This window comes from Penicillium argentinense (assembly GCF_028826775.1).
Source record: "Penicillium argentinense strain IBT 30761 chromosome Unknown utg000011l_segment0_segment0, whole genome shotgun sequence".
Classification (NCBI taxonomy): domain Eukaryota; kingdom Fungi; phylum Ascomycota; class Eurotiomycetes; order Eurotiales; family Aspergillaceae; genus Penicillium; species Penicillium argentinense.
This window is the reverse complement of record NW_026622670.1, coordinates 3025218-3049729: the sequence shown is the minus strand read 5'-3', so window position 1 is coordinate 3049729 and position 24512 is coordinate 3025218. Positions and strand designations below refer to the sequence as shown.

General features: G+C 46.1%; 6 protein-coding genes across 6 annotated transcripts; 2 read left to right on the top strand and 4 right to left on the bottom strand.

Moving 5' to 3' along the window:
- Nucleotides 1-2007: 2007 nt before the first annotated feature.
- N7532_012153 (MgtC/SapB family protein) lies at nucleotides 2008-2856 on the bottom strand (the record flags this gene model as incomplete). Its single annotated transcript, XM_056624644.1, has 1 exon — nucleotides 2008-2856. The coding sequence occupies one exon, from the start codon at nucleotides 2854-2856 to the stop codon at nucleotides 2008-2010; it is 849 nt and encodes a 282-aa protein (XP_056469632.1).
- Nucleotides 2857-5153: 2297 nt separating this feature from the next.
- N7532_012152 (uncharacterized protein) lies at nucleotides 5154-6248 on the top strand (the record flags this gene model as incomplete). The annotated part of the gene is made up of 5 exons (XM_056624643.1): nucleotides 5154-5271; nucleotides 5319-5387; nucleotides 5632-5806; nucleotides 5863-5956; nucleotides 6060-6248. The coding sequence occupies 5 exons, from the start codon at nucleotides 5154-5156 to the stop codon at nucleotides 6246-6248; spliced, it is 645 nt and encodes a 214-aa protein (XP_056469631.1).
- Nucleotides 6249-7368: 1120 nt separating this feature from the next.
- On the bottom strand, nucleotides 7369-7739 carry N7532_012151 (uncharacterized protein; the record flags this gene model as incomplete). The annotated part of the gene is made up of 2 exons (XM_056624642.1): nucleotides 7369-7437; nucleotides 7521-7739. The coding sequence occupies 2 exons, from the start codon at nucleotides 7737-7739 to the stop codon at nucleotides 7369-7371; spliced, it is 288 nt and encodes a 95-aa protein (XP_056469630.1).
- Nucleotides 7740-13414: 5675 nt separating this feature from the next.
- N7532_012150 (epoxide hydrolase family protein) lies at nucleotides 13415-14775 on the bottom strand (the record flags this gene model as incomplete). The annotated part of the gene is made up of 3 exons (XM_056624641.1): nucleotides 13415-13546; nucleotides 13596-13697; nucleotides 13762-14775. The coding sequence occupies 3 exons, from the start codon at nucleotides 14773-14775 to the stop codon at nucleotides 13415-13417; spliced, it is 1248 nt and encodes a 415-aa protein (XP_056469629.1).
- Nucleotides 14776-16680: 1905 nt separating this feature from the next.
- Nucleotides 16681-18412, top strand: N7532_012149 (Gfo/Idh/MocA family protein; the record flags this gene model as incomplete). Its single annotated transcript, XM_056624640.1, has 2 exons — nucleotides 16681-17420; nucleotides 17479-18412. Coding segments are annotated over 2 exons (1674 nt in total), but the record flags the coding sequence as incomplete, so codon positions are not given.
- A 4058-nt stretch (nucleotides 18413-22470) lies between these two features.
- N7532_012148 (class I SAM-dependent methyltransferase) lies at nucleotides 22471-24092 on the bottom strand (the record flags this gene model as incomplete). The annotated part of the gene is made up of 11 exons (XM_056624639.1): nucleotides 22471-22534; nucleotides 22585-23013; nucleotides 23085-23271; nucleotides 23326-23351; nucleotides 23401-23441; nucleotides 23502-23577; nucleotides 23643-23684; nucleotides 23746-23775; nucleotides 23840-23896; nucleotides 23962-24017; nucleotides 24072-24092. Coding segments are annotated over 11 exons (1029 nt in total), but the record flags the coding sequence as incomplete, so codon positions are not given.
- Between the last annotated feature and the right edge of the window lie 420 nt (nucleotides 24093-24512).

Here is a 24512-nt window from a genome sequence, read left to right as displayed (position 1 = left end):
AAATTGAACCCGATAAATAATGGAATTATGTTTTTGTTTAACTAAGTATTTTTCGTTTAACAAAAAGATGGACAGGAGGTATATAGGAAAACACCTGTGAAATATATAATCACTAGGTAACTTACCAAAAAATAACCAAACATCGTTTCTAACCCCAGTACAGGAGTAATCACTAAATTCAAAGCGACAATACATAAGAAACTTATTATCAATTAATAGATAACTACAAGATTATTTCTTAAAATTCCATTAAGCGATGGGATGAGCTGGGTTGTTGGTATGGTTAAGACCAAACATGTATTTCTTTCAACCTAAGCAAGAATATTTTATGCTATCCAAAGGCAATCTGACTATCTCTTTTCAGATAATTAGGCGAGTTTTATGCTAGTGCGGATATGGTATTGATCTCGTATCCAATGGAGCGGATATGCCGCAGTCTAACAGCAACCCTTGCTCGCCCCGAAATTCATCGCCCCCTAGCACCGAAGATCTCTGCTATCATCCAGTACTATATCGCGGTGTCGATATGTGTGTTTTGCAGTTCACATATCAGGAGATCATTACTCAACAAGTTTTGCAACAAGATTGGAACCCATTTCCTGATACTAATCCAACAGTCGCTGAAATTGGGTGTATTCCATCAGTGTCCGCGGCTCACATGATGTGTAGTGAATGACCAACAGTCTGAGAGAATACCATCCATCTGGATCTTGTCTGCCAATCTGCTCGAAGGTATACTGAAGCAGATCAAGGATGCGAGGAATACCTCGCAAGTTGAGTAAGAAATTGCAAAGATCATGATGAACTGACTTCAAGCATTGATTTCTCAATGGGTCAATAAGATACCTCGCCGCAAAAAATTATTTTTTGCACGAACAAGAAGATCTGGGTTTGAATAAATCAAGGCCTCATTTCCAATAAATTGTAGAGATATGATCTGACCCCACGCACGCTCATAGCAGCATTCAACGTATACCGATTTTGGGTATTCGATTTCTGGCAGAGCTGAGGAATAATAGGGTTTCTTGCTAACAAGGACCCCCCCCCCCCGGGGGATATGTAGGTGCAGCTTGTGACTCTGGCTCTGGCTGTAGCTCTTGCTCTACTCTTGCTCTGATTTGATCTCTTTCATTTGCATCTTACCTAAACTGCGGATTAGAGAGTATGGTACATTTCTGTGCTGCTTGCATTTTGGGCTGATCGTCGCTGTCTGCACTCCAATGACCCTCATGCTCTTCCTTCCATGTCTCTCTAATAGCCGTTGGGGACAGCGACTCTTGCATGCCGCCAATATTAATGAGAGCTTCTGAAGGGCGAGAGAGACTTAGAACGAGTGTCTCGACCGGCGCGAACTGTTAACCTAAGATGGTGTTATCCAATATGAAAATGGAATTCTGGAGATCGAATGAGTCGGAACGATCCTACAATCGTTAGTTACTGTACATGGTTATAGACAGGGCCCATACCCCTCAAAGTTGTTCATGTCTGAAGCCTCTTACACAAGTGCCTAGGCTTGCTGGAGGATGTAACAAATTTTGCGCCGACTAGGGGTGTCCTTCGCTATAAATTTATCGGGCATCATGAGTGAGGAGCTTCTATTTGGACGAGCCAATCGTACCCTGCCACCTAAGCTACAATCATTTGTCTATATCCCTGTAACAGCCAATCACACATATGAGCAGAGAGAGCCAACGGCTCCCAATTGGAGACATGCGCAGAGTCACGTGCACAACAATGTACCCTTTATTGAGTCACCACAACCATAGCTAGATTCATTTTCACTTACCCGCTGAGCGATGGAGTGGTTACTGTATTGATCAGCATAGAAAATTTAATTTTTAGTTATTCTGCAGCTCAGAATTACTGGCAATTTGTTCCTCAGTGAATAACAATTGTTGCAGAGACAGCAGTTCTCCAGCTATCAGGAACAAGCCGGCGAACACCATCCCCGGCAGCCCTCCGGAGCCTCCTTCCTGGTATTGATGGTTGAAAACCATATCCCTAGATTTAGACTGCCACATTCTCTTCTTGTGCGTTTATCTGGTCATCGGCAATAGATATGGAAATGACACAGTCCAATTGGGAAAGAGCATGAAGTAAGTCAATCGCCGTCCTGAAGCCATCTACTGTGAGGTAGACATCAAAGGTTCGGCTTTGCTTTCCAACATCTCTTTGTAGTCCCATTTGTGACCTTCCCAGATTCGACACAAATTGTGGTTGATCCTCTGCGGCTGATGAAGGACTCCCCGCCCGATCCGTCGCAACCTCTTCAAGCCGTGTCACCGATCGCACGTGGAAGCCAGTTCCCATGAGGGTTTGCAGAAGAGTTTGTAGGCCATCGGCTCTAGCCCGGTAACGAACGACGGCAGAAATTTCTATGGCAGTTTGCAGATGGAAGCGTTGTCGCAGAAAATGCCAGAATGTCGGATAGATAAGAACTGCGATAAAATATAGCAGAGTAGAGACGGATGCTAGCCTGAGGAGTCCAGCACCGCATGCGGCCCCCACTGCTGCGCTCAGCCAGACTGCGGCTGCTGTGGTGAGGCCCCGGATCTCGTTCCGTTGCTTGAAGATGATCCCGCCACCGATGAACCCAATTCCAGACACAATCTGAGCTGCAATCCGCGATGGGTCCAGTACAACCAAATAGCGATTCAGGACGTCGAGGGTGCCAAATTTCGATATCAACATAAAAAGAGCGGCGCCTATCCCAACCAGGGTGTTAGTACGCAACCCAGCGCTCTTATGCTGCAATTCTCTTTCGGTGCCGATTGTGGCGGAGAGCCCGGCAGCGACCAGTAACTGGCCGAACTGCGACCAGGTTTGCCCTTGACTCTGATCAAATTGGTTAGACATTTTTAATCTTACTGCGACGGGCGAATGAGAGGAAATGGGCGAGGGCACGGCTGTGCTGCGCGATTCATATGGTCGATCTGATGAATTTGCTGGGTTGTTTGACAACTTTTAATGATATCACAAGGAAGTAAATTGTGGCGCCGTTTTTCCTGCAGGACCTCGCAGATCCCGAATCAGAGAAGCGGGGTGACATGAGGGGACCGGAAGATTAGATAATCCGAGGAATGCCCAGTGAATTTTTTACAATGCTGGCGCTGATACTGTACATAGGCTTAGTTTTGATTGGTCGACCAAAATGGATTTCTTGGCATTACCAAGTCTGACCAATCTTACCCACCATACTGCACGCTGCGGTCATTTGAACGCTGTATGACATCAAAGGTGACATTTCGTTCGATAGTTTTGACCTCGAGGCTGGCGGCCGCTAGGAAACCTTCGTTGAACGGGTGATTTATCATCTCTCGCCAGTTCCGGGGTTCTGGGGGAAGATCATCACGGTGAGGTCTCGCGTGTGAGTGAGATCCGTTGAGGCCAGATGCAAAGGCTGCGAGTATACCCCTTCAGCATCCTCGTCTGCTGAGATGGCTAAATTGCTGATATCTCTTGATCTTCGTTTACGTGAGCCTGACAGAATGTTCTATAGGTGTAGCGGCTGAGAGCTCTCTCTGAAGTTGTTCAGTGAGTTGATCTTAGGGTTTAAACCCCTAAAGACCACCCCCTCAGTTTGTCAATAATGCCTGTTGGGGAGACACAAGAGCCTGGGGTTAAAAGTCTGGAAGTAGGAAGAAACGTGCTTTTCCATTCACTGAAAACAAAAAAAGTAAAAGAAAATAAAAGAAAAGGAAAAAAAAACCAACCGCGGCTAATAATGACAATCACAAGTTGCAGGGCCGAGATCGAATAAAAGTAGAAGCAAGCCTACACTCTCTTCAAAATCCAAATTGTGCCGGTCCCCGGACAATATAAGGCAAGATGGTCAAGTCTTCCGCTATGATCATAGTCAAAAGCAAAAACCCGATCAGCACCTGACTTTAAGTCGTAACCACCAATGCCATTACCGGGATCCCCTTGCTGGTAGACCGGAGAGAATACGCCGGCTCTGTTCTTTAGGATCCAGAAGGTTCCAGTGCCGGGTCGATATAAGGCAAGATGGTCAAGTCTTCCGCTATGATCGTAGTCAAAGGCAAATGCTCGGTCAGCATCTGACTTTAGGTTGTAACCGCCAATGCCATTACCGGGATCCCCTTGCTGGTAGACGGGATGAAATAAACTAGGGGTCATTGTGCTATTCTGTGAGATGCACTAATATTTGGTGTGTTGTACCTGTTAAAGATCAGCTGCGGAGACACCTTCTTATAACGTGGTTTGATAGCAGCGCTTGCTTAATAGGTACGTAATACGGCTCGGCTGCCAAATTATGAATGGTGATGTTAACAAGAGAGGTCTTGACGTCTCGTTAAAACTCTCTTCGCATCCTAAACTTCTATTGGCATGGATGTTTTCCTGGTACTTCGAGGGAACAAAAAAGTTATTATTATCTTGTGTATCAAGTTCTGCTCGGGTGGTCTCGTGGTAAGTCTTTCTATTCTTCGAGCAAGGTCTGTTCAGAAGGTTTCAATGGAATAGAAGAGCCTAAGATCTGTGCGCGATTCTAGACGCTCTCGATATACCGTTTGTGAAACTGTCGCTAAACAGCAAACGGGCGAATCAGCCAAGAAAATCTACTTGGCATAAGGCATGGTCAGCCGGTATTGCCTTATGTAAGCACAGTTGTACGAGTGCGAACATCAAAGTTCCAGTGCGGGTTCTGGTAGAACGAGTGTCAAAAAATAACGTGACCGCCCCACTAGGCCGGAATATTAATGTTCCGGATTTTGGCCCTTGCCAGGTACACGTAAGCCGGCTACGGCTAATTTAATTGGCTTATAAGACCCTGTTCTCCATTGACTAATATACGCTAACTAATTGTATACCTGAACAATAACCTCAATTTACTGCACTCAAGTTTTTCTACATATCATGAGCATATCGCAGCCAAGGTTTGCAGCCATTGTTTTCAAACAAAGGAGGAGGCTCAATGGCGGAATTCACTACTGCGCTTTCCTTTCATAGAGCCTGCCACCTATTTTGGGCAGTTATGCCTAGTCAATGTAAACAAAGCCTGTGATATATATATACACAACATACACTCAACAAGCTCTCTCTCCTACCCTCCCTATCTTTATTTTGCATAACTCTCCACACATTGTCTCGCTCGCTTTTGACATATTGCTCACATATTATTTGCTTATGTTGAAATGGCTGATCACACAAGTTTCGCCACCTTTACAGGCCACCAACTACCTCGCGCGTTCTTTGAGGCAGATGGTGTAGAGACTGCTATGAACCCACACCTAGTGTTTGGTTACCACCATGGTTTGTTGTTCTTTTGACCTCGGAAAACATATGCTGATCATATGCAGGCCCTATTATTGACCCTAACCCAAACTGGAAGCCCGTGGCCTGGCATACAGCCCACCTGGCAACCCTCGGTATCAGATCACCGCTGCTGATCTGGCTAACCCGACTGATATGCCTCCAAACCCACGTCTTCGGCTATCTAAAATAAACACTCTAGTTTGCCCAGTGGTGGAGAACCCACCCGTGCACCAGTGCGGCCAAACATTTGAGTCGCAGCCCGACTTTCGTCGGCATATGCGTCAGGTGCATACCGGCTGCTGTCGGCATTTTTTTCTTCACATATGTGAGAGTTATGCTAACCAATGAACACTGTAGTTGTTAATCCTGACCGCAAACCTATATCACGTGAAGAGCGTGTCGAGGGTCAGAATACTCTTGTCAACTATGTTCGCAGTGGGCAGTGGCGTCAGGATGTTTTCATGAACGAACCAGGCCGCGGCCCAGCGACCGGCCCGATTGGCCACTACGCTGATAACCTGACTAATATTGCGTAAGAATTTTGTATGCAGAACTTAAGCATATAGCTAACATATCTGATTGTTCTAGCCGACATGACCGCTACTGGCGCCAGGGATACGGTTCTAATTACCATCGCGAGCAGCAACCCGTCACACCTACTAGTGGCGGACGTAGCAGACGCGTAAGTTAACATTATTTTGTTAATACGCCAACCATATGCCAATCATATGCAGCGCGGACAAAACCCTCCTCCGAACCCCGTTCCATTTATGACCCCCACTTAGCTGCATGTGGCCGACGGCATGAGTACTACCCCTGACGACTCTAGCGAGGAGGAGTATATCTCCGATGATAACGGTAATGAAGATGGAAATAGAGATGGCGACGGTAATGGAGATAGTGATAGCGACAGAGAAGGTACCGGAGGTGGTGATAGTGCTGATGATAGTGCTTTTGCACCTGCTTCTCCTTAGCTGGGCCTTTACGCTGTTAGTCCTCCGAATTAGGATATATATTATGCACATTTTGAGAGGGTAAGTGATCCGTTTTTCGTCATGATAATGATTGACGACTTCAATGTTTTACATCTCAGAACAATATGCAATCAGCGTACACATACTCAATGAAATGAATGTTTTAGATATGCAAAACATATGCTATTCCTATATACAGAGAACTATTTAACGCAATGAATCTAGCCGTTGCCTTAGCTTCTGAATCCGTTCACGTCGTTCTATCAATTCGATCTCTTGCTGGAGCTGTTCCTCTTCTTTTTGTAGCTCAGCTAACTCAGTCAACTGTGGCTGGATTGATAGTGAGCGAGTTGAGCATGAGCGAGAGCGAGATGATTGAATAGTTTGTGTATCAGATATTGAAATTGAATCTGAATTGATATCTGAACCAGGACGCGGAGGCGGCCCCATAAGCGATGTAGATATTTCAATTGAATCATACGGATTGCTAGGCTTGTAGGGCATATGCGACTTTCTTTTCCGACGTTCTGCTGAAGCACGGTTTCGTATGTCTGGAAAGAAGTTATTACATAAGTTAAACATATGTCAACCATATACTAAAAAACCAGAACTTACTCTTTCGATGACCTGCTTTCGAGATACGTGAAACAGCATCTGCGGGCTTCCATGTTGAGTGGCGACCTTCTTCAGCAGCAAGCTTTGTCTTTTCAACCATATTATTAACATGCCGCTTTGTCCTAAACGTAATAAGTTAGTGATATGTTAACCATATGGAGAGCTGCTAGATACTTCAAAATCGCTGCCAAGAGTGACTGCTTTCGTCCAATAGCTTCATTATCCACAAAGTGGCTGCTTTCACAGATCCCAGTATGATGTGGCGCCGCCATCCACCAATAGATTGGAATTCTAGAGGCCTCACGTGTGAGGCCTGCTAATATCCATGGCGTTCGCTTATTCTTAAACCAATTAGCCGTTTCAGGCCATACTTCAGCACATTGATCCATGTACCCAAGAACTGTGGATAGGTCATCCGCTCGGAGTATCAAATCGATAAATGGAGTAGCATCATGGGCCCCGAATTTCTTTTTGAATGCTCGTTTAACATGGGTTTCACAGAAAATTAGCACTCGTTGTAAATGCTCTTGCCATGTCCAACGTGGATCCAACGACGCAAGATAATCACCAAGTCCTAGTATGTTTAGCATATGTTTAGCATATGTTAAAAAGATCGCACGTACCAGGTGCCTGTTTCTTACACATATCCAAAGTGACAGTGCGAATCCCCTCCGCCGAATCGTTAGCACCAAGTTGATACGCCCACCACACTGGCTTACGACCAACGTCACTGAGGACTTGGAATAGCCTCTCAAAAAGGGACTTATATGCATGGCGTGTCTCCAAATTCATGAAAACATAAGCGTAAGAGTTGATCCGATTAGCCTCTCGATTCCATGAAGCAATAGTGAAAACATTGGTTTTGCCAGAGACCATCTTGAATGCAAGATCCATCTCAATATAACGCACTGCCTGGAAGAGCTTATCCTGTTCGTATGTGCAGCATATGATGAGAAAATGCTGACGATCTTCATCAAAGAAATAGACGTCACGAATCCATTGTTCATCCGGCTGTTTAGCCTGATCAAAGAGATATTCCCGCCAGACCCCTGCAATATCCGTGCCAAGAGGATAAGATAATAGTCTTTGTTTCCGAATAAGGGCTGTAACCCGATCTTCCACATGTAAACTAGAATGGAGCCCTTGTAAGGTCGATTGGTCATATTTCCTGAGTAATGCCTTGAATTGAGGCGAAATCATCAAAGAGCGAGCAGTTAATCCTAAGATATCATGCTCTAAAATAGCCCCATGGACTTGTTGTGCCACAGTGCGAGGAAGCTTATCTGGTGGTGGTGGGAAATGTGTATGGTTACCACGACCAACCAATAACACAAATGGAAAGCGATGCCATGAATATGGGATGTAAAAATCAAATTTCACATTACAATCTCTCTTGACGAGATGTCCAATCCCTGTTTGATGGATGAAGTCTATAATAATAAGACGGTTAACATATCAATTACATATGTAAAACATATGTTTATCAGACTTACCACAGCGTTGATTAGTCCGACCTCGGTTAGCCACAAAATGGCAGTTATTATCCCGATAGCTTGATTGAATACCAGAGGTTTCAACCAAAACCTTGAGAAATTCAGGGTGAATGTTATCGCCATGGCTTATGGTTTGTACATAATGCCAATCTTCAGCCTCATTTAAGGATGGGCATCCAATTCGCCAGATCCCATGATTAGCCCAGATACAAGGATACTGATCCTCGCAGGTTAAGACTCCTGTGGTATGCTTGCATCGTCCTGGAGAATTCCAGTTCCGCATAAAGCCAAAATAGTATCTGATAAACAAATTAGTATAGTACTGATATGTTATACATATGTATCACATATCCACATACTCTCGAGTCCGTTGTTCAATCTCCTGTCGAACAGAACCATAAACTGGGACTGCTGCCTTTTGACGAAGTTCCCAAAAGATATGAGGATCAACCCGATCATATTGTTCACATGGAGTGATTATATCAGGATGAGTTGACTCGCAGTGATGAATTCCATGGCATCGATATTGGCGATGCCATACTCGAGAGTCTGGATCTTTAGGCTTTGTAGAAAGAAGCCTCAGAAAAATAGAGTTTGGGCGTCCAGTATTTTCAAGCGAGAATTGTATCTATAAAAATATTATTAATATACTTCACACATGTTTACCATATGTGACACTTACATTTGATGAAAGAGTAGCAAATGCCTCAAGCGCATTATCTTTCATCGGATTTGTTCCCAAAGGGCTTTTTGAGAGATGAATCAGATGTAGGATACCACGTTGGGATACAGCTGGGTATTCCGGGATCAAGAAATGGTTTTCTTGATCAAATGCCTGTACTTTACTCCTACTACTAGCACTAATAGTAGCACCATTTTGTGTGAGATCAGAGTTTTGTAGTCCCATATTGAACTCAATGGTAGGCTGTGATTCAGCGTTATCCACTGGTTCATCGGATATAGAATCCTGCTCTGAAACATCTAAATCCTCAAATGTTTCTTCACAGTCTTCATATACTGACCCAGCCTCAGCATTATCTTGCAGCTAATGAAAAAAATCTTGTTAACATATGCAATTCATACGTAAAAAATATGTGAAAAAAAAGGAATACCTTAGGAAGATCATATACTAGTGATGTGAGATCATTTCTTGCAGCATTTTTTCGACGTAGGTCCTGTATACGTGCCAAGTCCCATGGCGGATACTCCGGAAAAGTTGGTGGCCGAACTGGAAGGGCTCGTGGAAGTGGAAGGTCGTCCATAATGCATACAGAGACGGTGAAAACAAAAGGTAAAGGGTGAGGAATAGGGGTAAATAATAATAAATAACGCTAGTTGGCACTAAACTTTAGCAAGCGAGGGTCAGAATTTTGGCCCTTGCTCCACTACAAAGCTGGGCGAGTGTCAAAATTGAGTGGGGCGGTCACGTTATTTTTTGACACTTGTTTTACATGGTGCCCCTGTCCCTATCAATTCCCACCCTGTCTCCAACATGGAAGACGAACCTGGACGAGACTGTATATTTGTACCAACTTTGACCTAGCCCATGGATTCTCTTGAAAGAGTCCAGCAAGTAAAAGTTTCCATGCAAGTCCTCGCCCGCAATCCACTGCCGGTAGGGCAACCTAATCTTGAACGGTCACCTGTGTTTCGACTTCTCTCGAGCCTGTTGTACGTACTAGGTAGACACACGCAGCAGTTTTTGTCAGTGTGTCATGTGCGGACAAAGTTTACTATGAAAATAATCCACATATGGACGTATATTGATCGCCAAAATCGCTAGTTGATCACGGAATAATCGATAGTGATCTAGATCTAAGACAAAGGATTCTTATGCGACGAAGCGTACTCTTGGCTCTTTAAGGCAACTGATATGAGTGAGCTTCTGCGTCCTTATCCCACGAATACTAGGAGGTCCACTCACGCCTCCGCACGTTGTAAAACTTTCAGCCTCATAAGTTGACAAGACTCAACCCATCGATCATTACTTTCAGCACAGAAATCAATGACGTCATTGTCCTAGCCGATGTGCAGAAGTACACTATTCTCTCGGTATGAGAAAGATGCGCCGAGAGGGCATATTGGCAAATGGAATCCCATCCAAATCTTCGTGGACGGAACGAATCTAGGGAAGAGGCTTTCGTGATCAAGATGACCACGGCTTTGAAGCATATTCATCGCGGTCAAAATGATATCACCGCCCATCCCACATCCGAGATCAACCGTTAGGAGATCATTTGAGGGTTGTCGGGCGAATCCCTTTAAGTGAGCTCTCTCAGGGCATCAACCCAAATATGTGCTAAAGCCTCTCTTTCTCCCTTCTCTCCCTCCTCTTCCTTGTTACTCTCGGGCTTTTGTCTCGTTCAAGCGAAATGTATAAAAGTTGAAGTTTAGGATTACCAGCAGATAAAAGCGCTCAACCTTCCTAGTGCCGCGTAGTTGGTCAATAACAATAAAATTATGCGTCGTTATGGTTTAGGCTCATAGACCAATTCAAGGGTAAGCACATTTGGATCTGATAATTTTGAGTTCAGGAACTTCGTGAAGGTATGTTAGATCCAAAGGAATATTCACTGACATGATGTGAGGCTCTATGTTTACAGGCACATGATGAAATCCCCTCTTTGAGTCATCATACAGTCGTAACGTATTCTAAAGAAGGATGCCATTCTAGGCTATGGTTAGTACTTGAAATCACGGGACCTGGGCGGTGACGGGCTACACCATACCTTCTCCGTCACACGCACCTTCTTCCTTTCCTTCTTCCTTCCTTAGTTAGCCAGATAGCTACGAATACAACGTTCGGAAAGCTGCACTCTGTTTAGCTCACTCCATCCAAACACGTTTACTTCAGGAACGGAAACCGTTGGACAAAATTTCCTGTTCTTTCCAGGCAGTCCCGCATATTTATCACGGGGAGAATTTTCGGTATCACTACCAACGCGCCTCGGCTCGCAATTGGCGTGGATGACGTTTATTTTATTCCAAATCTCAGCTCCATTACAACAGCTCCAGTGACTCCCACGTCGTCGGTGGGAAAGCAGAAACAAGCTGATAGATAGAACAGTCGTGCCAACTCAACAACTCCAATAAAGAGACCTCGGATGCTGACCTCCAGCTCTGATTCTCAACCACAAGACGACGATGTCCACATCTGTCTCTCTAGTGAGGTTCTCCTTCCAATAGAATCTGAACTCTGTGATGAACCCATCGGTAAGGATACAACTGCTGACCAACTGACTCACCTGGAAGACGGTTCGTCGGCTGACACAATCCTACTGGACCGTCGACCCAAGAGAAGTCGTAAATTCTCAAAAGTGGATTCACCTTCATGATATTATGTCGCATCAATTGTCAGACTGTCTAAGGTCGATTTTTACCTTGTATTTTACGTTGTTTCAATTGTGGCCGCAGTTAAATATCCAGTGATATTCAAAACTTATCTCCTTTCATTTTGACTTTAAGAATATAATTTTGCATCCACACTTATCCAATCATTACACCTGATGCCGCACGATATAATTGGCTGAGCCTAGCGGACATGCGTGTGTACCTCTGCGGTGCCTTGTCAAAACTAAGCGTTCGACTTTCATGTTATCACTCAACTACGTTTCACTTTTCGTACTTGCTTCGTTTCAGGGCCACAGCGTGCGACAGCGCGCGTCACCAGTCCTTGGACTGGCCTGTCTGGGCTCTAGGATTGTAGGGTTATTTCTGTAGATATATGCAAGATTTTGGTCTTTCATTGCTTCGTGCTCTGCACGTTCATTGACTTTTATCGAGAAGTCCTTTGGGTTATTGTCACTGATTCTGCATTGGAAGCTCTGTTTTCTTCATTGCCGTGCTTCATTTTCTCATACTGTAGCCGTTTTTTACGATTCTATTTCCTTACGCAATGCTCACCCTGCATTCTTGTAATGACTGTGGTGGTCGAGTGCGTTTGTCTTCAAATAGCTATTCCACCTCCGAGGTGGAATGCTTATCGCTTGTCTAATTTACGCCGCACTGTTGACACTCGTCCCTGCTTGCGCTGCCCAATTCCTATTCCTGCTCGAGCCCGAAATCCTCTTTGCGCGAATTGCCAGTACGCTCCAATCCTGTTCCTCATTATGTTCCTTGCGTAGATGACCGGAATAACGTCCTCTCCCGTCCGAGAATCACTCGCTGTTTGAATTGCAGGTCTAGAAGATGGACAGTCATGCTGGCTCCTGTCGATCTCGGTCCTGTATACTCGACATCTTTTGATCCGTGGTAGATCAATCCTTGCAATTGACTACGCATATACATATCCAATCGTATTTCGGCACGCGCCATCTGCATTAGTAGACTGTAGACACGTATCCTCTATGCCATCAAATTTGTGCATAAGCTGTCGGATTTTGGGACTCATCACATTTTCGCTCGTCGGGATACACTAAAGAAGATCAAATTGCTGCAGCCTTTCCGAGCGAAATAAGATAGTACCTGCTTTCCCTTCTGTATTACCCACTGAGTATTTTCGACGGGTCCTCTCAAAATATTCCTTTACAATGGCTGCTCTCGTTTCACTGTAAAGTGAAATCGAAAATAGATTTCCCTCCAATTAGCAGGCATTTATTTCGGCTTGTGCCAGAAACTACGCCGGTCTACACTGGGTTATCATGGAACTATTTCAAACCGGAAGGCCTCCAATAATTCGCTTACCTCATAGTTAAAACCGAATTCGCGTTTCGAGATTTTAAGTCATAGAATATCCATTGCACTCACCACAGTCCAACTAACTGCCTATAGTCGTTGAAAAAGGTGGAGGAAAATGGGATGGAAAAATGGGATGGACAATCTCCCAAATGTGCCCATTACTAGGTCGAGTGAAGGGTTACTCTAAAAAGCCGAGCTGGGAATAAGGACACCGAACATGACCTAGCTTGAGGAGGAAAGTGGATTTGTGAAACGGCAATGGAGAGTAAATAGGTTTTCTTTGCCTCTTAGTTTCTTCTTGATATTTTATTTGTCCGTCGGATGATGGTGACAGCTCCGCAAGTAAAACCCGTAAATTATATACCAGATCCAGCCAGTTTTCTACAAGCTAGAGAAGAACTCTACCACATCATTGACCCACAGGTTAGGATGGGTGACCGCTGGCCAATGACCACCAAAATCGTGTCGCTTGAAATAAGTAACCGGGGCCATTCGTTCAATCCAGGTTCGTGGCTGATTGCATTTTAGCAAGACATAAAAAGCACTGCGTAGCTGGACTTACTGTTAAGGGCCACTTAGCAAGGGAAGTAAATGGCCCATTCACACCTCCCCACTGCGTCACGCCGGTTGGGATATTCGACCTAGGCAGCATGACTTGGTCAGGCTATATATCGTGACAGTTTAGTTAACTCGGTCCCAGATATCAAAGAGCTGGCATGAGTACCAACCTGATTCATGTCCGAATAGGCTCGTATAGCATGGTATGGCGGCTGTATCCACTGTAGCATCGTGTCTGTAATGAGCTCTTCGTGCTCGTAAAGGTACCCGTCGGAGCTTCCGTATTTGAGATCCCACAACCAACCCGCAAAGCCAACAGGGCTATCTGTGAACGCGAAAGAAATGGCAGAGGGCTTTTGGTTCATCACTGTGGCATAGGAAGCATGTTTCGTGAACCATTCAGCTGCTGTTGCCATGAAGTTGTTCTCCTCCTCTGTGGTTTCGCCCCTAGCTTGCCGGGCAAGATCAGACTCGCTCGCGGGGACCAAGAAGAAATCAGTAAAGTGACCGACGATGCTGTCGTGGACATCTTCCACCATCCACATTCCAATCAACCAGCCAAGGTCGGTCGTCACGATACCGTACTTCTCGTAGCCGAGTTGTTTCATTAACGCATCGAAAGCTCTGCCGATCTCTCTTGCGCGGAGGCCTGGCATTGTTGCTGCTGGACTGAATCCGAAGCCCGGTAAGTCCACAGCGACGATATGAAACGATTTGTTGTTGCTTCCGTGCGTCAAAGGCTCGATGACACGAGACCATTCCAAATGAGTAGATGCCCAACCATGGATAAGGAGAAGCGGAGTAGCGGCATTGTCGTTGGATCGCTCGTGGACAAAATGAAGAGGAATAGGCGCGGTATAGTCGCCATTTCCAGGAACGGTGGTCGCGTAATGAGCAAACTGCTCATTCATTTGCTTTTCGACTTTCCTCCAGTCATAGGTCTTGGCCCAATAGTCTGCAAGGCTTGTTAAAGCCCCTGCAGGGGGTCCTTCAGCAGTCCAGCTCGAGGAGAAAACCGGTGACGGGCGGTAATCGTGCACTTTTCGTATGGCGTAATCAACGAAATCCTGATTGACATTCAAATTGAAGCGCTGGGGGCTTCTGGTGTCTGGAAAACTGAAATTGAGTCCCGCGTACTTTGACTGTTGTACGGGGGTGGCTGCAGAAGCTGCGACGGGCGACATCGTGCAATTGGCCAGTTAACTGGAGAACTCCGGATGCTGTTTGTCCCTCTGGTAATGCAATCCTGATGGCAGAAGCAGATGTGAGCGACTCCACATGGAATTTAACATATTTGCGATTGCTCTCTCCTGACGATCTTGTTCGGGTTCTTCGCTTTCTCGCGATTTACTACCCCCGAAAGTTCGCGACTAAGTCAGACATACTCGAAAGTCTCCCACGGCTTACTCAAGCAAATTAGTGACTTCTCTGTTTTTCGTCACCCCCTTTTCGGACTTCGTGTTGACCGCAAAAACCGAGCTGCCCAAACTACCAAAACCCGAGCGCCGCGCCTACGGCTGATGACTCAGCGGAACCTACTTTAGTTAACGTAATCAACGGGCGAGTGACGGGAATTGTTACGGACACTAACATAGGCTGACCGACATGACGAAAAGGTGATTTTCTACTAGAATACCCTTCTCTGAATTTATAGCTTGTTCAATTAGTTTAATCTGAAGTCCATCCAAAACTAGAAGTGTATCCAGATGAAGCCAGGTCAGCCTCAACATATGGGGTTATCTGCAGTCATCAGTGTGATCGCTTCGCCTACTGGTCTACGATTGTGTTTACAGAGGATGGGAGGAAGAAAAGAGAAAGAGTTTGCTGGCAGTAAAGTACGAGAGCGCTCCTGAGCGTTATGGACTCGAGGAACCCGTTGGTCCAGATCCGAAACCGCGTATGGCTCAAGGCCTGGTCTCGAAGAAAGCGTTTCTCCGAGACGATCTATTCCCAGTTTCGGATACTAGACATGGTGGCTAGGTAAGCGATGTTCGGGGTGCACTTGGGCTTCTAGCAAATAGACCTAAGACCAAGTCCCTCAGAGCAGAATAAATAGCTGCATCATAGAGCGTACTTCAGTCCTGTAGACCACAGAGCACGGTCTAGTTCGCAGCCAGATGAGTGCTAAGGATAATCAATAGTTGAATCAGTTTTTCCCAATGGGGTAGTGACGGAACTTTCCCCCAGCACTGCTTCGTGTCCCCGCCAGTATTCTGACATGGCGTATCTGTACAGAGACGTAGGGATTGGGATCTAAATAGTCGAGCCAGTAACTTAAAGGTATTTCCCGCTGAATAATCGGCAGGTAGTGAGTAAGGCGCGTAAATCTGGCCTTACTGGTGAAAAAGAAGGCAGTTCGTCGAATATGTAGTGAAGAGGGGAACGCTCGATGGCTGCACGCGCTGAGACGTGCGGGTCGATTCAGCAGAAAAACCACCACAAAACGCACGCGTAGCAACCAGGAAACAGCGAGAAGCCCAAATGTAGGGGTCAGGTCGGGGAGGTGTAAGAAGGTGTATTCTAGAACTAGCTATCCGGTCACTGCATACTGCCGGCTATGTCACATAGTCTGGATGGCACCCATGTAGTAGGGGGAGGGGGTCTCCCCACTACAATATCTAGACGACAGGGATACACATCTATACTCCACGTGTGGTCATCCGGTGAGGTGAAGAGTGGGTCCAGTACGATCGTACGACAGGGGTAAGGATGATCTTTTCACTACATACTATATGGCATATCTCGTCGGATGAATCGTGATCACCACCGGCAGGGATCCCTGGGAGCGCTGCGGTCGGCGGTTGCGGATTTCGCGATTTTGATGGGGTGTGGGTCTTCCGGACACGCACCATGGGCACCGGGAGCACGCACTGTGGACCAATCAGACGGCGGAGGAGTCGAAGGGAGCCCTCCCTCCTTTAAGGCATTATGGATTGGGGCAATGCAAGTCAAGCGCGTTGCACAGCCGCAAAGATCTACATAAAATACGAGGCACACAATATTGTTGCCTGCAAGAAGTATTTAAATATGGCTGTTTATAATTGTTTACCAATTAACCAATACAATTATCGCTATTGCAAATAATTGAAATGAATAAACTAAGATCTATTCTCACATCCAAACCACCAACAGGGACACCAGCAGAGCCAACAAAGTCATACCAACCCCGTCCAAATCCCACGGGAACACTCCCACCACCGACTCCAGCATATTCGAAAAATCCTCCACGCCTGATTCTTATCGGTGGCGGGTCCCGCGGGCAAGCCCTCGCTCGCGCCATCGTTCACGGCTCGAATGGACATCTCGTCGCGATAGCCGAGCCTGATCCCATTAGACGGCGACAGGTAGGAAGGCACTGCATCTGGGGCATCGAAGAGCCGTCGGAGGGGGAGGAGTTTGAAGGGTGGGGACAGTTCCTCGAGTGGGAACTTGCTAGACGAGCTGGAGCTGCAGCAGCTCCGATTGATGAGACTGGGACCTCGAAAATTATCGATGCCGCTGTTATTTGTACGGCTGATCAGACACATCGCGAAATTGTGCTGACGCTCGCGCCACTCGGTATACATCTCATGTGTGAAAAACCGCTTGCTACGTCTCTACAAGATCTATTTGATATTTACCGCTTTCTTGGACCGAAGCAGGATATTGCTTTGCCGTCTGCGTCCGCGTCAGCGGGGATATTGTTTGCTGTCGGGCATGGAATGAGGTATACGCCGCATAACCAGCTGTTGCGGAAATTGGTTCGCGAAGATGAGGTTATTGGGGATGTTGTTTCGGTGGAACATACAGAAAATGTAGGGTGGTGGCATTTTTGTCATAGTTATGTTCGGTACGTTCACTTTCAATTTTGTAACTGACCTTGGTTTCTAGTTTGCTGACTTACTCAGTGGTAATTGGCGGAAAGAAAAAACGTCCGGACCTTCGCTATTGACGAAATCCTGCCATGATATTGACTTCTTACTCTGGCTTCTCGCTGAGCCAAATCTTCCTCGGCCTGGAGAGGAACGAGCGCCTGTTCATCTCCCATCAAGTGTTTCTTCGTCGGGCTTGCTGAAGTTCTTTCGGCAGAAGCGTAAGCCACGCTCTGCTGGTAATGCGACGAATTGTTTGTCTTGTCCGGCTGAGCAGGATTGCCATTTCTCTGCGCACAAAATTTACTGGGAAAAGGGTGTTTGTATGGGGCTTGGTGGATGGCCTGCTGATGTTGTCCTACCTGATATTGAGGATTTGCTGGATAGTGGCGGACTTCAGGCTGTGAAGGATAAGTTGGATACAACACTCATGGAGGATTATACGTCGAGCACGTCGGAGAAAGAAGTTTCTTCTCGGCAATGGTACGGTCGTTGTGTATTTGAGTCTGACAATGACGTCTGTGACGATCAAACTGTTCACATTTCCTGGGACGATGATGAAGGAAATGATTTCTACGCAAAGTCCGCGACATTCCACATGACTGCTTTCACCGAGGGTGTATGTACGAAGCAAATGCGTATATTCGGGACAAAAGGCGAGATAAGTACCGATGGCGCATTAGTTACTGTTCGCGATTTTGTCACTGGGGAGACCAAGTCTATTACTCCTCCTATGAGTACAGGTGGGCATTCAGGGGGTGATTATGGCTTGATGAAGCAATTTGTTCTTGCTGTTGACGCTGTCAAAAATCATGGCCTTGAGCTGGAAAGTTCCCAGATTGAGTTTATTGGGTGTACAATGGAAGACATCATCAGGAGTCATTCTTTGGTCTTTGCGGCGGAAGAGGCGAGGAAGTTGGGGGCTCAGGTGGACTGGAAGGAGTGGTGGAAAAGCAATTTTCGCAAACAAGGTACAATTTATTCAAAAAATTCTAAGTGATAGAATGTTTACTTCTTGAGGATGTTGAAAGGGGCATTGGATTATGATAATGATGAATTCTTGTAGCTCCCTCTATATATATGCTGCTATGTAGGAGTGCTGTCGGGCCGGCCGACAGCTAGAATGTGGTCGTTAGCCCACATGACGATCCAGAGAGGCGCCCAAACCGAGCCTCTGTTTGGTCGCATTGAATGTAAAATTGAAACAGGACAGGAGAAATCAGATGCGTAAGCGCGTAAAGCACTTGAACCGCATCAAAATGAACGTCGCTGGTCCTCACCGCCTTCGCTGGGACCCTCTTCTCTTTGTTGTAGTTCAAAGGAAGATTGCTTGTATTCCTTCTGGACAGAAAACTTGAGGGTTTACATACACATGCGACCTCCAGATTGATTTCCAATTAAAGCGGGTGATTCCGTGAGGTTAGGAATTGATTCCGTTACGATACGACATATCACAACACTAGATTTTAAAGGGTGGCCAGGACATCATAGGATGAGGTAGCATGGCTGGCCCTCATAAGTGTGTGAGGTGCGTTTGTCAACTGTTGACAACGCAGTCCACCCCTGATGACACACCATAGACTGGATATATCATTTCTTGGCACTGAGCACAACAATCAGCGCTCACTGGCAGAAACATGTGTGTGCACCGTGAATGGCATTCAATGGATCTAGATTTGTGTGTTTCATGATTAAATTGGATTATGATATCATATGTTGATGATTATGCGACTGTCTAGTTGTGAGAATACAAGTTTTGGATGCTTACTGCCTCCTGTTTGCGCCTAGCACAACAGACAGAACCCCTGTCAGTAGAGGGAATGGCACGTGACTAGTCTGGGTTTTCGTCCGAGTTTCTATTGGCTGAAACATTATCTGCCTTATCCTGCCACCATCTTCGAGGGTGATTAAAAGACAGAGGAATTTTGGAAGCAGACCACTATTGTGAATTTAATGATACCAAATTCAATGTACAAAAAGCGTTGTGGCGCTGGTGTTTTGTGTCTCGCAATTCCCACCACGTGACCTTCGCCGGGTTTTTCGTTCGAGTTTCTATTGGCTGAGAGTATTTCATCTTTCCTGCCACCAATTTTCAATAATATGTAAAAAGAGAAATGGTTTTAGAGTCTGGCGGATGCGGGCTTCCTAATAATACTAAAACAATCTCCATCCGGGCGTTGTGGTGTTGTGGTCACCTGCCACAATTTGCCTGCTGGATACCGTGATATTCCATGGGACCTCGTTTTTCGGATTCGGATTTTGAATAATCCGTTGGAGGTCCTGGCGATCTGGCAAATTTCGCCCACGCTCGTTTTATATATTATAGAAGGCTGTGCTGGTACTGGAGAGAGCTAACCCCGGTAGGAAATCAAGCTCTTTCGTTCCATGGCTCGCCTCCCCTGTTGTAATGTTCATTCGCTAATAGCGTCCGTTGCATTGATTGGTGACATTTTCATGACGTGCTTCGGCGTTCATGCTTCACCCTCAAATCATACTCAATGCAATTCTGCTTCCTCCGCTCCTCCAGGCTTAGTGTTGAAGTGCTATCGGAAATTATTACCTGTTAGCTATGGACAGTAGCATGATATCTTGATTGTCTTGACTGTGATCAATGTCACAAGAGCCAGCTGCTCCGCCACCGCCAGGTGTTATTCCGGATTTTAGGAATCCATCTGGAGGCCTTCACTTATGGTTGAAAGTGACCCAGTTTATCTGTCTCCCTGTGGTCTCCTGCTTTGTGATATTGAGGCTATATGTCAGGCTACTCATGCAGCGCGTGTTTTATGTTGAGGACTGTAAGTAGCTTACCGGACTGGCTGACATTTATATATACTAATTGGATTAGGGATGTGTATAATATCTTGGGTATACGAACTTCGCTTCTATCGTGAATCGTTGAACATATCATTCTGACTACACGAATCTAGGTCCTAGCAACGGCGTGGTTTTCACTTCATATAGTGAGTAAGTTTATGAGAATTTACCCCTGCACAATAAAAATTGACACTTTTCTCTTCAGCCGCACATGCAGGTGGAGGCTACCATCAGTGGGATATTTCGAAAGATGGCATAGTTCTATTTTTGAAGGTAGGTAAAACACTTGAGCACACAGAATATTTAGTTAACGTCTTGCTTAGACTTCTTATGTAATAAACGTCTTATACAGCCCGCTTATTCTTACAGTCAAATTATCGATTCTATTCATGCTGGCACGATTCTTCGCACCATATCGGATATGGGTTACTCTTATACACATATTGAGTGCGATACTAGCGGCATATACGATCGCAGCAACGGTTGTGAAGATTTGCATCTGCAACCCTATTAGCACATATTGGCAGGGTCCCAGTGCTACGAATGGGAAATGTCTTAATGTGCTACGAATCTTCCTTAGCGACACAATTTTCAGTACCATCACCGATTTGATCATCTTCGCTCTACCGATGACACTGATTCCAAGGCTCCACTTGTCCCTTATGAAGAAACTAAGAGTTATTGTTGTTTTGGCGGCTGGCGGTCTGGCGTGCGTTGTGACAATTGTCCGGCTGGTATGGGTGATTTTATATGAAAATTCACCTGATACGACGTGGACCACCACACGCACTGATCTCGTCACATGTGCAGAAATTGCAATCGGGATCATCTGTGCGTGCCTTCCAGCAGTTAATTTCCTTCTAGTCCGGATCTACTCTGTTACTTCCGAAGGAAACAGCGAATATAGAGTCCACGTCTTGCATCCGGTGATTACACATTCGTCAGCGTTATCCTAGCATGAGATAGAGAGTCCCAAAAAGAAAGACATTATCTTCGACGCGCTAGAGTTGCCTGATTTTTAATACTCGTGGAATTCCGCTCGAGCCAAATATAGCTCAAGGGAATAAACACCCCTTTCCCCCAAGGTATCGTAGCATGAACCCTCTAATCCATAATGCCTGAAAGGACCCAGGGCAGGGTCCGACTTCTCTATGCGCTCATTGGTCCTAGATGAACATGGCTCCCACCTCCTTGCCGCTTGGACGGAACCATGACGTGACTGCGACGCGTCTGTTGTTTGTTGACAAACTGAGGGGGTGGTCAAATACCACTAGGACCCTTCGGGATGGGCTTATTCATCGTTCACCCAATTTCCACCTAGTATGGTGTCATAACACGCCATAGTTCAACTATAAAGACCCCTGAGATCGCTCAACCGATCGGAGAACCTACAATCAATCATCTTATTCTGTTTGGACATCTTCAGTACTAGCCAGTACATCGATTCCTCATCCTGACAAGATACGTTAGCATGATTGAAGTTACGGAAGACAGCAGCCGAAGCCGATTGGAAGTGTTTGAATCATGGCAGCGTAAACAATGGAATAAAACTCTAAAGCTACGTAACTACAACCGATGTTCTGACAGTGCTCAGAATGTGCTCTCGCAGGTTAGTGAAGCAAGGCGTGGGAATAAGCCATAGGGGGTTATGGCTAAAAAAAGAGCTATAAAATAGGAAAGAGACAAGCACTGAATGTAAACGTGCGAACTAGACCAGACGAAGCCCTATAGGCGTTAAAGCTGAGACATAAAAAGCGCGGAGAAGCGAAGGATAAGCCCAGTGAGGACTCCATAAGTCAAGGATCACCGAGGCAAAGCGTGGAAGTTAATAGCAGTCTGTTAGGCCAATGAGAGAACTATACAACCGAGGACGAGCCTGTCATGGATGGGAACGTACAGAGAAGTCCAGAATGAAGCCCTAGAACCATAACGGCTATAATGGCTAAGATGGATGGAGAAGTACATAGTGACCAGGAGCCAACAAGAACGCGTCTTGGCGGCCGAAACCAACGAATCAAACGGCGAGAATTGGCAAGAATTGGCAAGAATTGGCAGTACGAACGCAAGCCAAACTTTGCGGTCAGCTCACGCAGGGTAGTAAAACCCCTTCACTCGTTCCTCGTTTCAGGGCACAATGATGCTGGTACTGCACTCAGTGTATCTGGTCTTTTCTTTGGTGTCCATCAGTGGTTGGAGTTCTGGCAATGTCTTGACTCAAGAACTTGTCTCCTTCGATTGCAATCCTTCTTCAATGGGTTTTCTTGCCCACACACGGTTGCTAAATCTAATTAACATAGAATAGTCAACAGCGCGAATCGGAAAACTTACATCCAGTTATACCTGTGAATATGTGGGTTCTTCAGCTCCACACGCACTTTAGCCAAGAACACCTGCACCTCCTCCTTCGTCCACGGCTCGGGCTCCCCAAAGTGGGTGAGAAGCCACATCGCCCAACCCTCTAAAGCGGCGTTCCAGTGGGCATACTGAAGTTGTCCGACCTCCTTCAGCACCTTATCCTTAGGCCAAGCTCCTAAGGGGACCCTGCTCTTCTTCTCGTGCACTTCCACGAATCCAGCTTCCTCAATTGCGCTGCGCATCGTTTCGTGAACATTGAGTGACCGCCCGGCTCGCTCGGCACATTCAATGAACATGTTGCCCCACCTCCATAGCTGATGTTCTTCCTTTAAGCTCCCATCGTCGCTGCGGACTCGCACGTCAAATTCCATCTGCTCAATCCAGCCCCCAGGTTCGAGGGCACTATACCAGAAGTTAAGATATAAAGCCTTACCAACTAGTTACTGGATTAAGTAATCAGGATCAAAACTCACTCGTAAGCTTGTTTGTATAGCTGTTTCCACCCCTCAGGAGGGAAGGCGCCATACATTAGGCGTATATGAATAAAGTCAAATGGCTCTCTCCATGTCCATTCACGAAGCACATCATCCACTTCAAAGACGCAGTTGGGGGGCATCCATGTTACGGGTGGGGGGAAGAGATCCACGCCACGAATGGTAGCTAACTCTGTGTCAGTCCAAGAAGAGAAGGAGGTTGATTCGAGAAATCTCATACCTGAAGGATACATATCGGCAACGTCACTTAAGGAATTATTATTGGCTCTCTTAAACGTGTTATTAATTGACTCACATTGCCCAACTCCCTTGACCAGTTCCGATGTCTAGAATATGCTGTATTATGATGTTAGTGGCGCGCTCAAGGGAGCATGTCCTCAGTATGGATTTATTTACCTTGGGCGAATCACCAATAGGGGCGCGAAAAAGAGGATTATCCTGGTAGTGGTCTAACACGAGGAACACCATATGGCTGAGTTTGTTTTTGGTTAGATCACAGACCGTTTTCTTGGTGGTTATGGGGGGATTGAGATTTACCCAATTTCGAACGCTTCGAACTGCTGCTCGTCAGAAGGACCCCTGAACATGTTAGTTATCTCCGCGAAAACCAAATAAATGCAAGGCAACTAAGGCAACTAACCAGTAATCATCATCTTTTGTGGCTTGGTATCTACTTCTCAGATGAGTATCAGGAGAAAACCTTACGGACTGGAAGTGCACTAGAAGATCCTGACCTTCGCCCGTTTTCAAACCGCCCCCTCGCGATCGTGGACGCAAGAGAGGTGGTCTCTCTGAAAACAAACCCAAGTTAGGATACGGCAATGATTTTGTTTTGATTGTAACAAGCTGCACTCACGACTGAAAGTCCAACGGTTCTGTGCTCGCTCCAGTCTCCAGGTAGAAATCAGGGTCCTAGTCGAGACGTGAGAAAAAGGACCGCATCGGAAAATGGGAAAGGACATTTACCACCGCGATGAGGTCCATATCGGCTGCTATGGTCGTAGTATTATCCCCAAAGGCTACGGGAAAAGCAGTCGACGTCGATATTGGAGGAATTTGAGGTAGATGGCTGGAAAAAGGAGAGGCAGGTAGAAGGTGGGAGGCGGAGTGGGCAGGTTACGGCACAACCGCGGTTAAAGGACAATCGATCTGTCCAAGGCATGTCCCACCAGGACAACAAAAAAAAGGTAGACAAAAGTACGAGGGGGCGGTCGCGGGCTCCAATGAGTATTCCCCGATTGGCCCAGCGGTGGCTATGATTCTGAAAGACAAAGACCACGACCCGCGAAGGCGGGAAGGCGGTGTGTGGGCGACCGGAAGGTATAGCCGATGGATGGATGGAATGCCCTGAAACGAAGGAACGGAGTGGAAGGGGTTACCAGCCCCACGGCTGCCCAAAGCCGACGT